The sequence below is a fragment of the Hipposideros armiger genome, unplaced genomic scaffold, assembly GCF_001890085.2.
Source record: "Hipposideros armiger isolate ML-2016 unplaced genomic scaffold, ASM189008v1 scaffold_35, whole genome shotgun sequence".
Lineage (NCBI taxonomy): Eukaryota > Metazoa > Chordata > Mammalia > Chiroptera > Hipposideridae > Hipposideros > Hipposideros armiger.
The window spans coordinates 5,815,514-5,834,673 of record NW_017731385.1 but is presented as its reverse complement, the minus strand read 5'-3'; the positions used below and the strand labels follow the sequence as shown (position 1 = coordinate 5,834,673).

Below are 19,160 nucleotides of genomic sequence, written 5' to 3'. Positions count from 1 at the left end.
TGACCTTCAACTTCCCAGCCTCCAGAAATGTAAGAAATAAATGTGTGCTATTTATAAGCCACCCAGCTCTGGCTGTTATGTGTTACAGCAGCCCGAACGGACTGAAATGCTGCCTAACACATTACCCCCAGAGCTCAGTGGCAGAAAACTTTGGATCAGGAAAGGGATTTGGCCTGTCACAATGCGGATGGTTATATCTCTGTGATGCCCGGGGCCCGGCCGGAAGCCTGGGAGGTGTCTGAAGGCCCTTCCCTCACGTGGCCAGAGGTTGGTGCTGGCTTCTGCAAGGGTCCGTGCTTTCTCACAGCCTGGAGGCTGTGTTCTGAGGGCAGGTGTCCCGAGGGGTGGAAAGAGCCATGCGAGAACAGCTTCTGTGACCTGGTGCCAGGTTCAAGGATGGGAGCGAGGGACCCCACCTCCGATTAGTCCTGGAAGAGCGTGCAGGACCACAAGTGCTGCTCTGGCCATTTGGGAAAATACAGTCTGCCACATTCAACTTTTAAAATCATTTCATACTACACATACTTTTTTGTAGACGTGAACATTGGGGTGTAACAGTCACACAGTGGAGGACTCTAACCCCGCGTGCAGCTCAGTGATTTGAGAACGGAGACTCTTGTGTCCCCACCGCCAGATCTACAAGGAGAGCATTCCAGCAGCCAGAGGGTCCCGGCGCCCCTTACTCTCTACCTGACGTCTGTCACCAAAGGTGAACTTTTTCACCCTGCATTTTCCCTAAATGTATTATCAATGGATTCCCGCACCAGTCTTCACTTTGGATGGCTTCATGGGTTCACAGAGTTTTGGAAATAGTCATACTTTGTTTAACCAGTAACCTGGGGCTGGACCTTTAGGGGTTAGTTCTACGATTTCTGCCAAGGAGAATGGAATGGTTCTGGGCGAGGACCTGCTAAAGGCACCGTTACCTGCGGCCTACCTCCTGGAAACAGCCGGATGCCTTCCCCCCAGCCCTGGACTTTTGGGGGGAACTTTACGGGGCAACCAGACAGCCCTGGTTATGAGTAGAGAGGGGCCCCTTGGCCAAGTGGGTTGACCCAGAAGAATTTATTTCTCTGTCACCATTCGAACATCTGTGTCATTGAACCGCAGGCCCCAGAGGCGGAACACATGCGTTTACATTGCATCTTGCTGCTCCCGCTTTTCCGCGCCAAGGAGTGGATGGCATTGGCCACCGGCCTGTGTCATTGTCACATCACTGAAGCTGAAACGTACTTTGTAACTAGGGAGCATCAGCTTGGTCTGTGGACCGTCATGGTCAGATAGATCGAAGTGTTTCCTAGGAGGTGTCCTCTCATTTGTCCACAGTAATCCAAGAGGATGAAGGGAAGGGAAAGAGAGCTCCTGAAGAAGAGGGAGGAAGAGGGGACCTGGCATGAGGAGGAGGAGACCACTGGCCTTATTTTGCCAGGAGGGTTTGTGGTCATATAGCACCATGTTAGGTTTACAAATAATGACACCAGCGGCCACTGGTGCTCAAACACAGGATGCAGACTCTCTGCCTGCAAGTTATTTTTTCTAAGGAAAATGAAACTCCAAAAATATTTGCACTGACTTTTAAGAAAACGTTTCTGTTCGCGTCACCCATTTTTAGCTACATTCCTCATTTGTAGTCGAGTTTGGATTCTTCTTTTTAAAGTTTAAATAGGAATGGAAGCCATCCACTAAAGTCGAGGCCAAGATTAGAGAAAACATCTTGTAAATGGAAGGAAGACACTAAATGGGAAGACAGCCCCTCTCCTCATTTAAATGGCATCCCAGGCAGCCCCTCAGGAGGACCCCTCCTGATCACCTGCCCCCCACCATGGGCAGGAATGGAGGGTGCAGTCTCAGGGCTGCTGTCTTTGAGACACAGGGCCCCGATGCCTGGCAGGGCCAGGGGATCCCTCCAGGATGGGATGCGAACATCTCACCGGCTGGCGTGTTCCCCGGGGCAGCAGTGGTAGGTGACAGAGAGCCTGCCGATTTCCATCCTGACCCCAGGCCTTGCAGACTTGCGAGAAGGGCGCCAGCTGGCAGACACACAGAGCGATGGGTCCCAGTTACCTTCTGGAGCTGGAAGAAGAGCAGGAGAGACTGCCTTTGGGGTCCACCGACTGGAGCAGCTGACTTGCCAGGTGGTGGCTGCACCCCTGTCCCCTGCCCGACACTGAGGGGCCACCAGCCTGCCGGAGACACCTCAGTGTGGGCACGCCTGCTGCTTCATCCTGAGCCCAGCAGAGGCTCGCCCACGAGCCCCTCAGAGCCTTCCTTTCTGCCCAGCTGTAGGGTGGCTCCAGGGAGGGAACACGCAGAGAGGAGAGAACGGCGTGCTGGCCTGGACTCGGGAGTGGAGAGGCCGGGGCCGCAGGCTCGGCCCCTTCTGGCCAGATACCCGCCGTCTAGTCTCTGCTCTGCGCGGGGCCAGCACCCCCTCTTGGCCGCAGACCCCACTACTTGGCCGCTTAGGGCAGCCCTCCAGCAGGCCTCCCTCTCCAGGTCCAGCCATTTCTAACTCCCTCCTGGGTTGTGTCCGCCAGCTGGAAACACATGGCCCCTTCTCCTTTTTCATGTCATCAAGACCAGTGTCAAACAAAAAAATCTTTCTGTGACTCACTTTCCCTGCAGTTACTGCCCCACCCCCTCCTTTTGCGGGGAAATTCCTGGAGGAGTTGTCTACACCTGCTGCCTCCAATTCTCCTTCTGTGCTCTCTGGAAGGCACAAGTGGGTGCTGTCCTCCACGGCTGACCCACTGCTCAGTCCCGTCCACTCATGTTCTCTCAGTGACCCGGGCCCAGCCATCATCCCCCCGTGCACTTTCCTCAGGGCCCTTCCCTTGTTCCGTCTCTGCCTCATCTCCCCCGGGAGGGCCCACGATGTCCTCAGCTTCTGGTGTTCATCAGCACTCCCTCGCTTAGTGAGCCCATCGGTCTCCTGGCCTTGAATGTTACGACTCCCAAGTGTATCTCCCACTGGCCTCTCCTTCTGCACCCACCGGGCCACTCAGCTCTCCAGCACGGAGTCCAGAAGCAGCTCGGACCCAGTGTATCCAGAGCTGACCGTCCGGTGCCCCCACTTCTCAGCCTTATCCATCCCGGGAAAAGGCAGCTCCTGTTGCCCAGGCCACACGTTTGAGTCCTCTCAACTTCCCTCCTTTTGTCCCCTCTTCCCCCAAAGTCCACCCACCATGGGACCACTGTCCCCACCACCATTGCCACTATGCTGGCCCTGTCGTCACCGCCTCCTGCCTAGATTATTGCAAATGCTTCCACCTGGCCTCCCCACACCCCTGTGTCCCTGCAGTCTTGCCTCAGCACACAGAGCAACCCTGTCACACAGAGGCTGACTTATCCCTTTGCTGTTCCAAGTCCCCACGGCTCCCGGCTCATGCATGGACAGCCACAGCCCCTGCAATTGTGAGAGGTCAACATGACCTGGCCCTGCTCCCCCAGTGATGTCATCCCCCCTGCTTGGCCTGGCTCTTCTCCACCTCAGGCCCTCGCTGTCCCCCTCAGGGCCCCTGCCTCATTTCCTTCAGCATTTACTCAGATTCCGCCATCTTGGAGGCCCCCACATGACCATCCCCAACAACCTATTTAATTGCAACTTCCCGTCTTCTCCCTGCTTCATTTTCCTCTTTATCCTCTCCCTTTCTCTGTATTTTTTGTGTGTGTCCTGTTTGGTTTGCCTCTCCCATTCAAGTGTCCAGAATGTCCACTCCACAAAAACAGGGCACCGTGTCTGTGTGTCCATTCCTACATCCCCAGGGCCCAGCTTGGAGCCGACACAAAGCTGGCTCTTGTGGCGAGTGAAGGAACAACTCAGACAGCTATCCCACGCAGCATCGCTGGCCCTCACCCTGCCCAGTGATCGCTGCACATTTTAGCGGCTCCATCTGGACACTTACTGGGCACCAAACATGGAAGGGCACAGGTTAGCCCCAGGCAGGTCTATGGAAGGAGGAGCCACAGAGCAGAGTGTGCAGAGCTCAGGCACGCAGAACCATTCGAAATGAAGTCATGAGGCAGGCCAGTTCGCATCAAAGAGGAGAGAACTGGTGAAATGATGGATGGCCGGCCCAATGTCAAAGACACTGCACTCACAGGGACCTTGGGGACAGCCGTGTGGCCCTCGGGGTTTGCAGGGCTGACCCTCTCCATGGGATGCAGAAGTCAAACAGGAAGTGAAGGACGAAACAGTCCAGGAGTGGCCGAGCTGGGACTGCGGTCCTCTGGCACTGGCTATGCACGCTGGCAAGTCACCCGCCTCTCTGTACCTCAGTTTCCTCATCTGTAAACTGGGGTACTCGTGATGTTTATCTCATATGATTGCTGTGAGCATTAAGTGAGTATAGATAGGTATATGCATACATGTATCTGCATACACTCTGTATGTATACTGCACTGTAGACACATATTTGCATCTGTATCTATATCTGTCTACCTCTGGTTTAGAACAATGCCTGGCACGTAGTAAACGCCATAGAAGTACTTGCTCTTCATATTGTGCAAGCTTATAAAATTATGCTCCAAACTAATTAACAATAGATTCCTTCATCTTTCATTCTAAGAAGCTCACAGTTGCATATAGGTAGTTTTTTTCAAAATATAGGACAAAATGAATTCTTTGTCGATGAATCTTTATCCGTTTTCACAGTTGTTTCGTTTTTTAAAGACTGTTCCAATGTGGTCTGCCTTTAAGTGGATTCACGTCAGGTGACTATCCAGGTCCAATCATCCTGCGTCCGGCCAGGTGAATGGGGACTGCGGGGAAGTGTGTTCTAGGAGAGGGCAGAGCCAGGGGTGGGGGGCGTGCGGGGGCCAGTGTACGGAAGGTCCTCGAATGAGTGCCGAAGGCGGCCTCCATGGGGCTCACTGCTTCATCCATGTTTTCATCCACCTACGTTTATGTGAGTCACCATGGGCTGGAAATCAGCTGGACTTGGTGGAGGGTCCAAGGATGGTCCAAGGCTTCTGGGTCCTGACAAGAGAGAGAACAAGCAGGGGCTGCCCTTGCCGCCCCCTTTACCCCCAGCATTAACCTTAGAGACCCCTCGGGGGGGAGGACGCAAAACTGGTGCCCCAGTGTTGATGGACCTGGGAGGGTGGGGATGGTGGTGCTGAGGGGTGGGCACAGCTGCCAGGGCAAAGGGCAGAGGGCAGCCAGGGGAGGGGAGGGGGGGAGAGCATGGAAGTTCTGTTTGTGTCCCTGCCCCCATTTGCCTTGGGGGGCCCGTTTCTCTGCCCAGTCTGACAGCCTTGTTTCAGGGCGGGTCCCAGTCCTGCCTGGTGAGGAGCTGATGGAAACTGGGCATGGACGGATCCGTCTCCCTCAGACACCCCCCTCCTTGCTGCCTCCCTCTGCTCCCCAGGGCTCATGGGCTGTGGCCTGGAAAGCTACCTCCCCTGGGGCCGCCAGCATCTATGAGTTTAAGGAAAATTCTGGTGTAGCAACAGCACATAAAAGGGACCATCAGTAATTCTGTGGTTTTAGGGCACGTCCCTCTCTCTCGCCAACCCCCCCAGGGGGGACACAGACACCCAAGTCAGGGCCTGGGTGTTAGCTCCTCCCCCATTACCTGTCCCCAGATAGGGTGGCAACACCCCCAGGAGAAGAGGAGCCCACAGGCTGAAGGCAGATAGATCTAGGCCTGAGAGGTGGAGCCTCTTCTGTGGAGGCTATGCACTGAGGCACAGTTGCCCCACAAAGCAGAATTTTCAGGCAGATCTGGAATTTAAAATAAGTATAAGTGTTCTCAGCCAAGGGAGGGTATTAATAATATAAGGCAGAAATAAGGAGGCATGAAAAGAACCAAAGGGTGGAAAATATAAACATGGAAAGAAGGTTAATGACAGATGGGACCTGCACGCAGATGTGTTGGCAGGATGGCTTGCGGTGGGGAGCGGCTGGCACCTGTGGGCGCCTGTGATAGGGAGGGGTGAGTCACCTGGCACCTGTGGGGGGGGCACTTGGGATTCGGATGCAGAGGCCTAGATGTGCACACAGAATAGGAATTAATCTTTTTTGTTGTTGTTAAAGATTTTTATTGGGGAATCGGGGAAGGGGAACAGATAAGTTGCTGTCCTTTTGTTCTTCAGTCCAGTTGTGGAGGACATCACTTCACTGGCCCATATTGGTATTGTGATCATTGCACTCTTCCTGGGTGAGGCAGATAGGTCGCCGGCCATTGGACGGCTGCTCACGCCAGCTGCTGGCCACTCACGGCAGCTTACAGCAGCCCACTACAGCCCCACTGCAGCCTACACTGTCGCCGGCAACTCACGGCAGCCCAGCTCCAGGTCGAGCTGTTGCTCACCATCTTAGCTGTAGAGGGCGCAGTGTCAGTGGCCCATGTGGGATCTGAACCAGTGGCCCTGCTGCTCAGAGCTTACACTCCCAAGCCAACTCTTAACCAACTGAGCCACTCAGCTGGCCTCAAGAATTAATCTTAAGTCACTGTGCAGGGTGTAAGTAAGGAACCCAACAAGGCCAATAGAGTAATATTATTCACGTGAATTAAAATACAAAACGGTACTGCGTGTGGGCAGATGAGTAGATCACCAAAATGTGGTCCCTCCACACAATGGGTGTTATCCAGCCTTGAAAAGGAAGGGAATTCTGACGCCCACTACCCACGAACCAATCCTAAGACATTGTGCTGAGTGAAACAAGCCAGTCACAGAAGGACACTGTCTGATGCCACTTGTGGGAGGCTCTCAGGGGAGTCACATTCACAGAGACAGAAAGTAGGGTGGTGGGTGCTGGGCTGGGGGAGGGGGACGGGGAGTCAGGGTTTAATGGATGCCAAGTCTCAGTTTGGGAAGATGAAAAAGTTCTGGGGATGGATGGAGGTGACGGCTGCACAGCAAGGTGAATGCAATGAATGCCACTGAACTGTGCACTTAAAGATGGTTAAAATGGTAAATTTTATGTTAGGTACGTTTTGCCACAATAAAAAAAGGTTTTTGAATCTGATGAAGATAAACCATAAAACCCCAATGCTGTGTGTTCTACATGGTCACATACAAATAAAAGGGCACACAGTAAACTAGGACACTGAGGACATAAAAGAGAATAAACGGGCCGCAGTGCAGGGCAGTGGATAGCCCTCTGCCCAGTCCCGAGTCGGCACCCACACCCTCGCCCAGGAGTGAGCACACCCACTGGCCCTTTCAAACTCCAGTCCCCATGAACGCCTTTCCTGCTGTCTGGGGTTCTTCTTCTCTGCCTGTCCTGGCAGCCTGGAACCGAAAGCCCGCCTGTTCCAGCCTTGCGGCCACTTGGCCACACTGCCTTCCGCACCCAGGACCATGGACAGCGCACCCTCCTCTCTGCTGGCTGCCCCCCACCTGCGCTGGGCTCATGCACACAGTAGGTGCTCCGTGTGCTTTTGCTAACTGAGAATGAATGATGGACATCAAGAAGGGGGATCCTCTCTTGACCTGGAAAAGTCACAGAATGTTATCCACTCAGGGAACCCCAAACCTGGCAGGAGGGTAAAAACTCAGGAGTGTAACAATTGCCACTTTCTCAGTTTTTCAAGGACTAAACTTGGCTTTTATTGTAAACCTTGGTTCTGCCTGGTGACAGGGGCTTCATCTCAGCCAACACAGGGCCTCAAGCTATGGGACCGACCTAACCCTCTCTACATGGCCTCCTCCGTCACAGTTCTCTGCCGTGCGAGGCTCTCAGGGACATAGTCGCCCTGTGGTCACCAGCATGTGCTTGGTCACTGCTCCTGGGACCTGTGCAGCCTGGCCTTCTGGCCCCGACTTGGCCTTCGGAAAAGAAAAATGGAAAAGCCATTTGGATCCAGTAGCTAAAACGGGAGTTTGCCACAGCCCTTCCTTCCAGGCCTGTAATCCCATTTCCAACCCACTGTGACAGACAGATGGGGTGCCACCCACCCTTCATGAGCTTGCTGCCAAATTTTGATTGATGTGTGCAATTTTTGGAATGACTGAGTCCATCAGGATGCCCAAGTGCAAGGGTGCGTGAGGGCAGGCTGCACCTCACACAGGAAGGAGGTCAGAGCTGAGGCTGACATCAGGTGGCCCTGGTGGCTTTAAACAAGAGCACTGCCAGGACGGGAGGCCATGACGGGAGGACAGGCCGAGCCATGACTGCAGAACCAACTCTGGGCAGTCGCTGGGAGAGGCCGTCGTTCAAGGAGACCAAGTGGCTGGACAATCCCTTTAGGACAATGGCCTGGAACCCAGGGGGGCTGGGTGGCCACACCTCAGCCAGCTCCCACCCAGGAGGACATGTGATTGGCACGTGGGTGGTGCTGACCATGCTGCTCTCTCAGTGACCCCAGCGAGCTGACACGGCTGCCTGGCCACTTGGTGATGGAGGAGAAACTCTGTAGTCTCTGTGCTTGCCCAGCGTCCCCAGCGTGGCCAAGCCCTGACCCCACTCCCAGGGGTCAGGGAGGACACATTTCTGCCCTTTGAGGTTTTCATAGAGGGGAAGCAAGGTGTTACCTCCCACCAGGGTAGCTGATTCCCCCCAAATGAGAAGGCCGTTCTGATGTTAGACAGCTATACACAAAAATGACCAAGTGACCGCTCCGTTTCCATGGATATTTCTAGCCCCGGTGGGCCTCTCTTGTGCTGAGGAAGGATAATTGTAGACGACTGTAGTGCTGTGTTGATTTTTCTTGACTACCTTTGAGCATTCTTTCAGATTTATTGTCTTCAGAACTATTCTGTGAGCACAGAGAAGGTTCTTCAACTACCTTAGACAGACTTGTGCCCCTTGTTCTCAGAATATGAAAAGATATTTCTATTGTGAAACCAGGGCTAAATATCTACTCAGGCATTGGCTCTAATAAACTAAAGATTATTTTAACGAGGACAATGTGCTCGGCACAATTCTTGTACACGTGTCATAATGCGACACTGTTCAGCATTTTGTCCTTTACGGTAAATGTTCAGGTATGCAGACAGCTGTTTGGAGAATTGTCCATGAGTCAAGGTCGGCTGTGGTTTGGGCAAAATGGGCAGTGACATGCCAGGAGGGGCCCAGGTTTTCGCGTCTGTGGTTGGGCAACTTCACAATGGATGACCTGGATGATGAAACAGAGAGCATGCTTCTCAGAGTCACAGGTGGTCCCCACCGAGGCACCTTGGACACCAGCGTCCAAACTCAAGATGGCAGCACTCCTTGGTCCTGGATTGGAATTTTATGTCCAGTTGAACCCAAGAGTAACCCATGTGTAGGGGCTCCGTGAGGCCCACGTGGGACCGTGTTAGGGACAATTAGATGGTGGGTAACGGCCCAGAGGCAATAAGGACAAGGTAGCGATTTACCCTTCACGCCTGGCCTCCTTTTCCTAGACTAGGTAACCATGGTCAGGTTCCCCAAGGCCTGGCACACAGCAGATGGGAGCCCATGAAAGACAGTCCTGTCCTCCAGCCCCTGAAAACAGGCTAGCTTGTCATCTCTGGGCAATGGTCTGGCCTGGCGTCCCCGAAGGCCCCAGCTTGTGATTGTTTCCACCAGTTAGAGCCTCTCCACTTATGAGTACCTGCCACCGGCTGTCAGGGAGTCCTCTGGGACCGTGCAGGGGACCAGAAGTACAGCCCAGCCAGGGACTACAGGGTGCAGCTGCCCAAGCTAGGGGACGGCCGGCCAGCCGGGAGCCACCTCCCAGGCCCAGCTGCAGGGCTGGGTTTCCTGCAAACGACGATTCTGGAGCAGGACGGCCAACCCCATGATCCGTGTTTACAGTTTCCACCACACCCTAGGGACGGCCATGGGCCTCCCCACCCCTGCGGCCTCACCGCCAAGCTGCCCACGTCTTGCGCTGCTCTGACCCGGAAACATGAGCAGCTGCTTTATGCCCTAAAGTCTCCGTCCACCTTTGAGCAATCGGGGATGTTTGCTAATCTCTCCTGTAAATAGTTGTTTTCCCAATGACAGCCCAGCTCCTGTTAAACATTAACAAAGAGCTGCCTGGCATCTGCTTTAAATATTTGTCATTGCCATGCTGTCGCTGAGTTACCGACTTGCCTGCTGGGTCCTGAGCATGGTGAAATTCAGCCATTCTTACCCTCCACTTTTCCTTCCCCCATCGCTCACTCTTTCTCCCTTTCTCTCTCATCCTCCGTCTATAGCACAATTTTTTTTTCCTTCACAATTTCACGGGTAGAAGATTCGTTCTTACTGTAGATCTCAGCAAACCTCAGCATGATTTTTTTCCCTTAGTTATTAAGTCGAGATCTTTCACCTTTTCCCTTACAGGAAGCACTTGATGGCTTCTCTGTGGTGTATCCGAGTTGTCAGCATCACTGCTCTTGTATTTTGGGGCCATTACTAAGCAACATAAGCGTCACTTAAACACAAGCACTGCGATATGGGGACAGTGGGTCTGATGACCGAGAAGGCTAAGTGACTGACAGGTGGGCGGGCGCAGGTACAGGGATGCGCAGGACAGAGGGAAGCTCACATCCCAGGCAGGACGGCACAAGGTTCCGTCACACTGCTCAGAACAGTGCACAATTGAAAGCTTAATGAATTCTTTATTTCTGGAATTTTCCATGTAATATTTTCGGACCATGGTTGACTGCGGGTAACAAACTGCAGTTGGCGGGGCCTGCCCTACGGCACAGCACACAAGCTCGCGTGGGAGTCACGGGCCTCCGCGATGCAGCCCCTCAGCGTCTCACCGCCCTCGTTCCTAAATGGAGATCGCAGTGCCTGCCTCACGGTGCCTGAGAGATTGTCTCAGACCCTGTCAGTGAAGCACGGTGCCTGCACACAGTATGCCAGCAACATGTGTGCCTGAGCTGCAGCCGGGACTGCAAGCTGGAAAGCTGGGGCAGGCGGGAAGGCGTCCAGGACGCAAATGGGTCAGCAGTGAGTGGGCCAGTCCCTCTCTGAACCCCAGAGGAGCACAGGCTGCGAGCCCGGTGGCGGTGGTGGTGAGAGGAGTGCGAAAATGGCAGGACTAATTGGAAATCTGTTTGTGATCAATCGGCCTCTCTGCCCCCTCAAAGGCACAGAGCAATTACAACCTCAGGCCCCAAACAGGCTCTTTTTTAGAGAAATTGAACGAGACTTCCAACCTGGGCTGATTTGCTCTAAAGCTATGCTTCTTAAAATGTGCTTCTCCACCAGCAGCGCCAGGGTCACCTGCGGATTTATTAGAAATGCAAATTCTCAGGCCCACCCCAGACCTTCAGAAACTCTCCCCACGGGGGCCATCCATCCATGTGTCAGCAAGCTCTCCAGGAGACCCAAGAGGCTCCACTGAAGCTGCAGGAAGTCGGGCGAGGGCCAGTGAGTGACACATTTTTTATGAGTGCAGAACAGCAGCTATTATCTGAAGATGACAGACGAGGAAAGACACAAGCATGTTACCCAGCCTTGTGCTGGTGAACAAATGTGTTGTTTAAAACACTGGAAACAAGACCAAGAGCCTCAGAACTGTGTCACAGCCGTCATCTATCCAGAGTCCCCGGAGGGGGTTGGCTGTTCCCTAGCCTCTGGACAGTTTTTTATCCTTCGCCATTTGCTTTCAAAGGTATTTACATGAGTTTTTATGTTTCCTTGAGCCATAGGAGGTTGCTAGGGATTTTTCTGGGCCTGTTTGTCTTCTAGTCGCTAGCAGCAGGCTGTGCGTTATCTTCACAAATTAAATGTTTGTTTATCTTCTCAAATTGACGTTTGGGCCAAAGGCACGTTTGCTTTCTCGTTCTTGTTTGCTCGGGGCAGGAAAGGGAGCCTGGGGACAGCCTCCGATGCCCACAGAGGGGCAAGCTGGCCGTCCCTGAGGCCCGTGGCAGCTGTCTGAGTTGCAGGGCCGTGGCCAGTGTGCAGCTGGGAGAACCCAGCGGGTCTAGCTGAGCACAGAGGCAGGAGAGCTGGGGTGTCCCCAGCAGCCCGTGGCGGGTCTGATGACACCCGCAGGACGGGCCAGCCAGTCTGATGATATCAGAGTGAGTGCCCAGCATTCACTCCCCTGGCGTCCACATCCCGGCCTGACGGGGTTAATGGTGCCACGTCCTACAGAGGCACCTCACAGGCAGCGGCCACCTCCCCGCTCCTTGCTTGAGGTCTCCTTCAGCCCCGCGCCCCCACCACGGGCAGCCTCAGTGTTGAAGCTCCCCATTTCACCCTCCACCAGGGAGCCGGCTGCTGGGCTCCACCTCTTCCTGCCCCCAGGTCCTGCTGGCTCAGACTGGCAGGCACCTCTTTTGTCATCGGGCATCCGAGTGCCAGCCCGTCCGCTGGCATTTCCAGTGCATCGCATGTCCTGGTCTTTAACACACAATTTGCTCCTGGCTTTTGTTGGCTGGCTTCAACTGCTGACCTGGCTCTAACTCCAGGTACTGGCCCAATCCTTCCAGCCCTGGGTCCACCCACTTCTGCCCTAGGATAGGCCATCACGTGACCCACTGTAGCCCTGCTATAAACAAAGGGCTGGGCAAGACATCCAAAGATGACAGCCTTCTTTCTTAGCAAGCAGATATTCCTGTATGCAGATATCGTTCTAGGTGTTTTGCACAGGTTAACTCATGTATTCCTCATAGCAGCCCAAGGTTGTCTCCTTTCTATAGGTGAGGCTGTTAAGGTACAAACAGGTTGACTTGCCCAAGGTCACATGGCCAGCAAGGGGCACAGAAGGGATTTGAATTCAGGCTTCAGAGTCCCTTGGCTCCTACACTCGCTGCCTCTCCTCGAGTATTGGTTGTGACCTTGGCTGAGAGTTAAGACAAATTCCATCAGTTTGCTCTCCCACCCGATGCCGAGAGTCCAGCGGAGTCCCCTCCATGTCCTTGCTCAGGCTTGGATAGTTAAGTGTTATTGTCTGTCTTAGTTTCCTAGGGCTGCTGTAGCAAAGCACCGCACACTGAGTGGCTTAAAACTACAGAAGCCTGGCATCTCACAGTTCTGGAGGCCAAGTGCAAAATCAAGGTGTCAGCAGGGCCATGCTCCCTCGGAAGCCTCTGAGGAGACCCCTTCCTTGCTTCCGGCTTCTTGTAGCTCCAGGAGTTAGCACCTCAATCTCTGCCTCCGTCGTCACCTGGCCTCCCTGGGCGCGCCTGGTCTCCTTCTTAGGAGAACACCAGTCATTAGGGCCCACCCCAATTCAGCATGGCCTCATCTTAACCGGACCACATCTGCAAGGACCCCATTTTTAAATAAGGTCACATTCACAGAACTAGGGGTTAGGACGTCACCATACCTTTTGCAGGGACACAGTTCAACCCACGGTGCAGTTCCCTATGTGCCGTGTGCCGTTCCTCACGCGTCATCTTTGAGCACCGTCTGCAGCTCAGCTCCCCTGGGAAAGGGTCCTCCGGCGTCTTGGTCCCGGGTCAGCCCCTGATTCACAGGTCAGCCCATCTCAGGCTTGCTCCTGTGACCACCCCAGGCAAGACAGGAGGGGCTCTGTAAATTCATTCACTTGTTCATTCATTCATTCATTCATTCATTCATTCGCTCATGGATTGGTTCTCTCAGCAAATGTGTTGCATAGCGGCTGCAACACACAGATGACTAAGACCTCGCAGTGGCTCTGTGTCCGCCTGTCACACACCCCACGCCGCACAGGGTAGTGCTGACCCCACTACCTCTTTGTCTTCCCAACTCAACTCCGAGCTTCCTGAGGATGGGACCGCGCGACGCGGATCCTCAGCAGCCAGCTCAGGGAATGACTCACCGCCTGGGGCTTGAGGGGGGTGACAGGCCACAGTCAGAGCCTCCAGGCCCATCTCAGGGGGGTGGTGATGATGGCGTCCACGCCACTCTGGTTGCCCGCCCAGCGGCCTGGCCGAGACATGTCACTCTGAGGCTGCTGTTTTCACCTGGCGTCCCCGCGCCCTGCCCGGCCCCTTCCTCCAGGGCCTGCTTGCTCTCGGGCCCTTCCCTCCCCCACACACATCCATTTGAGCAGCTTTCCCCTGGCTCCCTGTTTCCCAAACCACAGCGCCTCCACTGGCTCCTAGGGGAAGGCGGCAAGGCACCCTGGGGGACGTCACTGCTTGTCATGTGTGGCTCTTGCATCCTCGTTTCTAATATGGCACCAAGTTGCACTTAGTTTATTCCACTGAATCCTGGAGTTCCAGCTCCCACCCAGGAATATATGTGGAAAAGGATGCCTAGGGAGTGCTTACCCCGGGAGGGGTGAGGGGGCAATAGTGACTGTGATGGGCCACTAGGAGGATGCATGCTGGCGTGGGGGGCAGGGCTGCTAATGTTCCGTGTCTTAGTCTGAGAGCTGTTTATAGGGCAGGTTTCGGTTTGTAAAAAAGTCATCAAACTGCACGTACGGGATGGACACTCTTCAGGGTACGTGTAACTTGTCAGTGAAAAGTGTCTATGGCTGCTGGGGGAGGGCGGGGGCTGGGGATGAGAGGAGGCAGTCAAAGGCACAAACTTCCAGTCATAAAATAAATATACATCAGCCCTGGGGACGTAAGGTACAGCATGGTGACTATGGTTAGTAATACCGTATTGCATATTTGGAAGTTGCTAAGAGAGTAGATCTTAAAAGTCCACAAGAAAAGCAACGTTTGTTCACTGTGTGTGGTGTCTGATGTGAGTTACACTATGGTGGTGATCCTTTTTTCAATATATACAAATATCAAATTGTTACATTGCACACCTGAAACTAACATAATGGTATATGCCAGTTAGATCCCAGTTTTGTTTTTTTTATAAAGTGTGTTGGTTTGAATAAAAGGAACACCCAGATTAGCTTTTGCTTTTGGTGAACGAAGAGCACAAGATCTTATCCATTCATCTTACCCATCTTGAGTGTTTTCCTCAGAGCCCCGGGGCTTGGCCCCTCTTTGCAGCGTGCCCACGTCTGTGCCCCACCCAGGTTCCTGTGGCAGCCCCCGGAGGCAACCTGTGGGCACCCAGATGTCTGTGCCACTGTCCTTGTCTTCCTTCCCTGAGCTGCTTTCAGGGACTGTCGCTGGGTCCCAGTTCTGCCTGTTTATTGCTTGAAATTTCCGCTCTGATGGTTTTGTGGGGCGGTTGCTGGGCGCCTGGGGCTGTTGGGCCCGGGTTTCATCGAGCACAATGATGTTTATATCCATCCACAGTTCTGCAGCATTTATACGAAGAGAATTAAAGCCACAGTAACTGCCATGATAAACGTTCAGACCCTTGGCTCCTACCAGACGTTCGGGTAGGACTGGAGCCTGGACCCGTTCCAAGAAGGATAAACTTGATATTAATGATAATAATATTTTGCACTTGGTCTAGTAAAAATATTTTGAATACAGCGGAGGCAAGGATATGAATGTTTGCTTGGCGCTATTTATCAGGAAATGCTTCTGCTTGTTTATTATGTTAGGGCTTTGTATACAGAAACTATTTTTTCCTCTCTCCCCACCGGGGGCCATATTTCTTGCTGGTTACTACATCCAAGGTTTAACAGGAAGTTGCCGTTCATATTTAAATGGTATGTTTTTCAAACATATCCGTAAATAGCTGAAGACAGAACCGCTGAAGGTGTGGGGTTGTTTAACGTTCTCCTTGACAGATATTTTTGCATTTGAAATGACATCTCAGTAGTTGTGAAACAGGAAATGTAAAAGCATCAAGTCCAGGAGATTGTGATATTTTAATGCTTATTCGTCTTTGAGTCTGGGGAGGTTCAGAGACACTCAGGGAATAAGTTTTTTTTTTTTTTTAATTGGAGGGTAGATCTGAGGAGTTACTCTTAGTTCCATCCAAACATAATATGCGAGAGCAGGTGAGAACCTGGGAGGAGCAAAAAGAGTGTCTATATTTTCTCCTAGTTGACGGGAGGAAAAAAGACTTTTTTAATGCTGCGTGGTAGCTGTCTTTTCTCCAGTAATTAAGAAGAGTTTTCTCGAAGATCTCTCATCTCCTCCAGGGGCCATGTCCCTGATGTGTGATAATGTCACCTGTGAGGATTCTGCAAATCAATAAAACAACAGCCCTGGATAATGGGTCAGGGTGACACATGTCCGAGCCACGTGCCCCTTGCATGGGTGTTGTAGCATCTGTCTCCGGCACAGAGCCTCAGATAATGTATTATCCGCAGGAGAGAATCACCCAAGAACCAATACGCCCAGGCTCTAACTCAGTTTAATTCCAAGATGCAGCCTCAGGTTGCTTATTAGGTCTACACTGCAATAACTCAGTAGTCTGTCATCCTTTGGAGTCACAAATCTTGCTACAGCAAATTTGGCACCATTCACACCCATCCCCAGTGACCATACACCAGTGAACATAGAGTTCGTACAGCACAGACACGAGGCTCCGACTGGCTCAAAGACTTGGAAGGTTCATTGATTCCTACTTAGACATTCCTTTTAAGTTAAGGTAAAACCAATTATGTGTTTATTCTGCAGAAGCTTAAGGGCTCATAAAACTAGGGGAAAACAGACTTCTGATTTAAGATGGTGGATTTTGCAAATGGATTTTTCTTTTTCTCTCTAAATCCCAATAAAGAGGTACAAAATGAAAACAACCTCCCCAAACAGGAAGGGGAATTGGAGAAGGAGATCTAGGCAAACAAGACACTAAAGCGGATATAGGGAGATGGAAAGCAGAGGACACAGGTGACAGATGGGACAGAGTCAAGTTTGGGTGCTCAGAGGACATGAGTGGTGGGCTCATAGCAGGGACCAACCCTCCCAACAGAACATGGAGAGGCTGTGGGGTCAGAGCTGGAGGGTGAAGGAGGGCTTCACAAATGGGATGTTTAATGAAAGGTTTGTTAACAAAACAGTTGGCCCATCAGTCCCTTCTCTGAACCCCTCCCCACTTCACAGGGGGAGACCGACAATCAGATATTTACCTGTATGCAAACTAGCAAACCAGGAAGCGCTTCCTGAAGACTTTGACCAAGGAGATCCAAATTAGGGTCTCCCTCTGAAATGGGAGCAAGGATCACTCACCATATGAGGAAAGCTCGATGCAAGGAACATACAGACCAAGACAAGCCGAAGCGGAGAGCACAGTGAACCCTGGAAGAAAGAAACAGTGCGATGAGCACGACAAACCTTATAAACGACAACTGAAATCTCAGAAATAAATCTGTCCATCAAACAAGATTATTGGACTTCTGTTTCAGTTGTGATGGTGTAACCGGAAGTATTTATCCTCCCTCCTGAAACAACTAAAAATCTGGACAAAATTAGGTGAAACTGACCTTCAGACATTAGACATCAGGCACTAGGGGCGACTGATAACTGAGGGAGGGGAAACAAAAGAAGTGAGCCTTCAGATTGCCCCAGGGCACTGGCTGGTTACAGCATGGTGGTGAAGGGGTATCCAGGTGGGGCTGGCTGCATCTCTGAGTTGCGTGGAGATTCTGGCAAGGCCAGAGGGCTAGAGTTCCCAGGGCAGAACACTGGAGAAGAGAGAACTGCACAGATGGACAGCTTTGGGATCTTGAAAGTCCCCCGGCAGCCTTTAGCTGAGCACTGATAGGTGCATGCATGTGGGGAGGGTACCGGAGGCCGGGGGAAAGAACCACTCAGAAGAGCAGAGGGAACAACGCCGGAGCTTACTTGAGGCTGGGAATCGTTCATAGACACCAGTCAGAGGGAAAATCCTCATGATTCATGTTGAGTTGGGTGGAGACCTCAAAAGGGTATTTATTGTCATCGTGGTGGGCATACCAGCCTGAGAATAAAGCTTACACAAGCCTTAAAAATACCAAACCATTTCCAAGTAACTTAACTGCATCCAAGAGCAAATTTTAAGAATACTTATATAAATACAGAACTATCCATTACCCAATAAAGAGAAAATTCATAATGTCTGGAATCAAGAAAAATTTTATCAAGCACACAAGGAAATATGACCCATACTGAAGAGAAAAATCAGTATAAGCAAACCCAGAAGTGACCAGGATGATACAATTAGACAACAGTTGTTATAACCATATTCCCTATGTTCACAGAGGTAGAGGAAAGATGTAACTTATTAAGTATTGAGATATTGAAGACATAAGAAAGAACCAAATCAAAATTCTAGAGATGAGGGCCGGCCGAGTGGCGTGTTGGTTAAGAGCTGGCTTGGGACGCCAGAGGGCCCCGGTTCAGNTTCCCAATGTCCTTGTGCCTCTGCTCTTTGAGGATTTTGAAGACCTGGCGACAGGCGCAAGGCCCTTCATCCAGTGCTTCGAAGAACGGGGATGAATAACCATCAACTGTCAGGAAGGAGCCCCCAGCTCCGTGGGATGGGATGGGCAGCTCAGGTTCCCATGGTAACCAGCCCATCAATGCCCTCAGTGTCAGGGCGATGTCACCGAGGATGGGAAGAAACAGCCTCATTGTCTCCCCTTGGCCGCTTGGGCACAAACCAGCCGCGCTCCGCAGGGCCCGACAGTGCCCGACAGCCAGGCCTGATGTGCCGGACTGCCCTGCTGCTCCTGGGCCAGACGGGCCGTCAACGCCAGCTTCCTAACCCTCCTGGGGGGCCCTTGCATTCCTGCCACTGGCCGACGTCGGTCACTTGCGGCATCCTTGTTGGGCGAACCCCTCTTCTCAGTGGGAAGAAACTGCCCCGAAGCTCTGCGTGATGAGCCAGACTCCATTCATCACAGGGCCAGACAAGCCCGTGTCCAATGTCAGTCAGGTTTTTGAAAGAGACCTTGATTTCCAGAACTTCTCCCTTTTGTTTCAAAACATCCTGCCAGTAATGCTCAGAGATGCTCTCCTGTGTTCATTCAACTAGAATCTCCTTCTCGCCCACAGAGGGCCCAAGTCCACTCTGGTGATCTGTGTCAGAGCCCCCCGGTGGGGATCCCGGGAGAGTGGAAGGCGATTGAGGACCAGGCAGGGTGGCCCTCTTGTCGCATAAGGGTCTGCATGTCCCACTGGCAGGGACAAGGCAAAGCTGTCCCTCTGCTCGCCGTTCTCGTCCCCTCTGAACTTCCCTCCTTCTGTCTTGTCCGCTGCCACTGGCCCTGCCCCGTTCACTCTGCCCCCCTGCTCTCGCCCCTGCAGCCCAGCCAGACCCTCATGCCCTCCACCCCCTCTGCTGGTGCCAACTTCACTGCCTCGCTACCTCTTCCCTTCCAGACCATCTCCCACCTGAGCTATAACCTCATGCCATCCTCTCTCTGATCAAAAACCAGCAGCAGCTCCTGCACAGCAAACCCTGACCACTGAACCCCTGGGAGGTGGCCGCCCCTCAACCCAGAAGCCCTCACGCCAGGCGC

At 52.7% G+C, this 19,160-nt stretch overlaps 1 protein-coding gene across 2 annotated transcripts in view; it reads left to right on the top strand.

Annotated features, from left to right (window-relative positions):
* The window catches only part of TM2D3 (TM2 domain containing 3), a 98,454-nt gene that overhangs the window by 67,857 nt on the left and 11,437 nt on the right, over window positions 1-19,160 (top strand). Inside the window, exon 7 of one of the 2 annotated variants that reach the window (XM_019637865.1) lies at window positions 536-4,615. The exons of the other annotated variant lie outside the window; for it this stretch is intronic. Within the exon in view, the coding sequence (XP_019493410.1) occupies window positions 536-555 (20 nt within the window). The 3' untranslated portion in view covers window positions 556-4,615. Of the gene's footprint in view, window positions 1-535; window positions 4,616-19,160 lie in introns of those variants that run through there. 2 annotated transcript variants of the gene reach the window in all.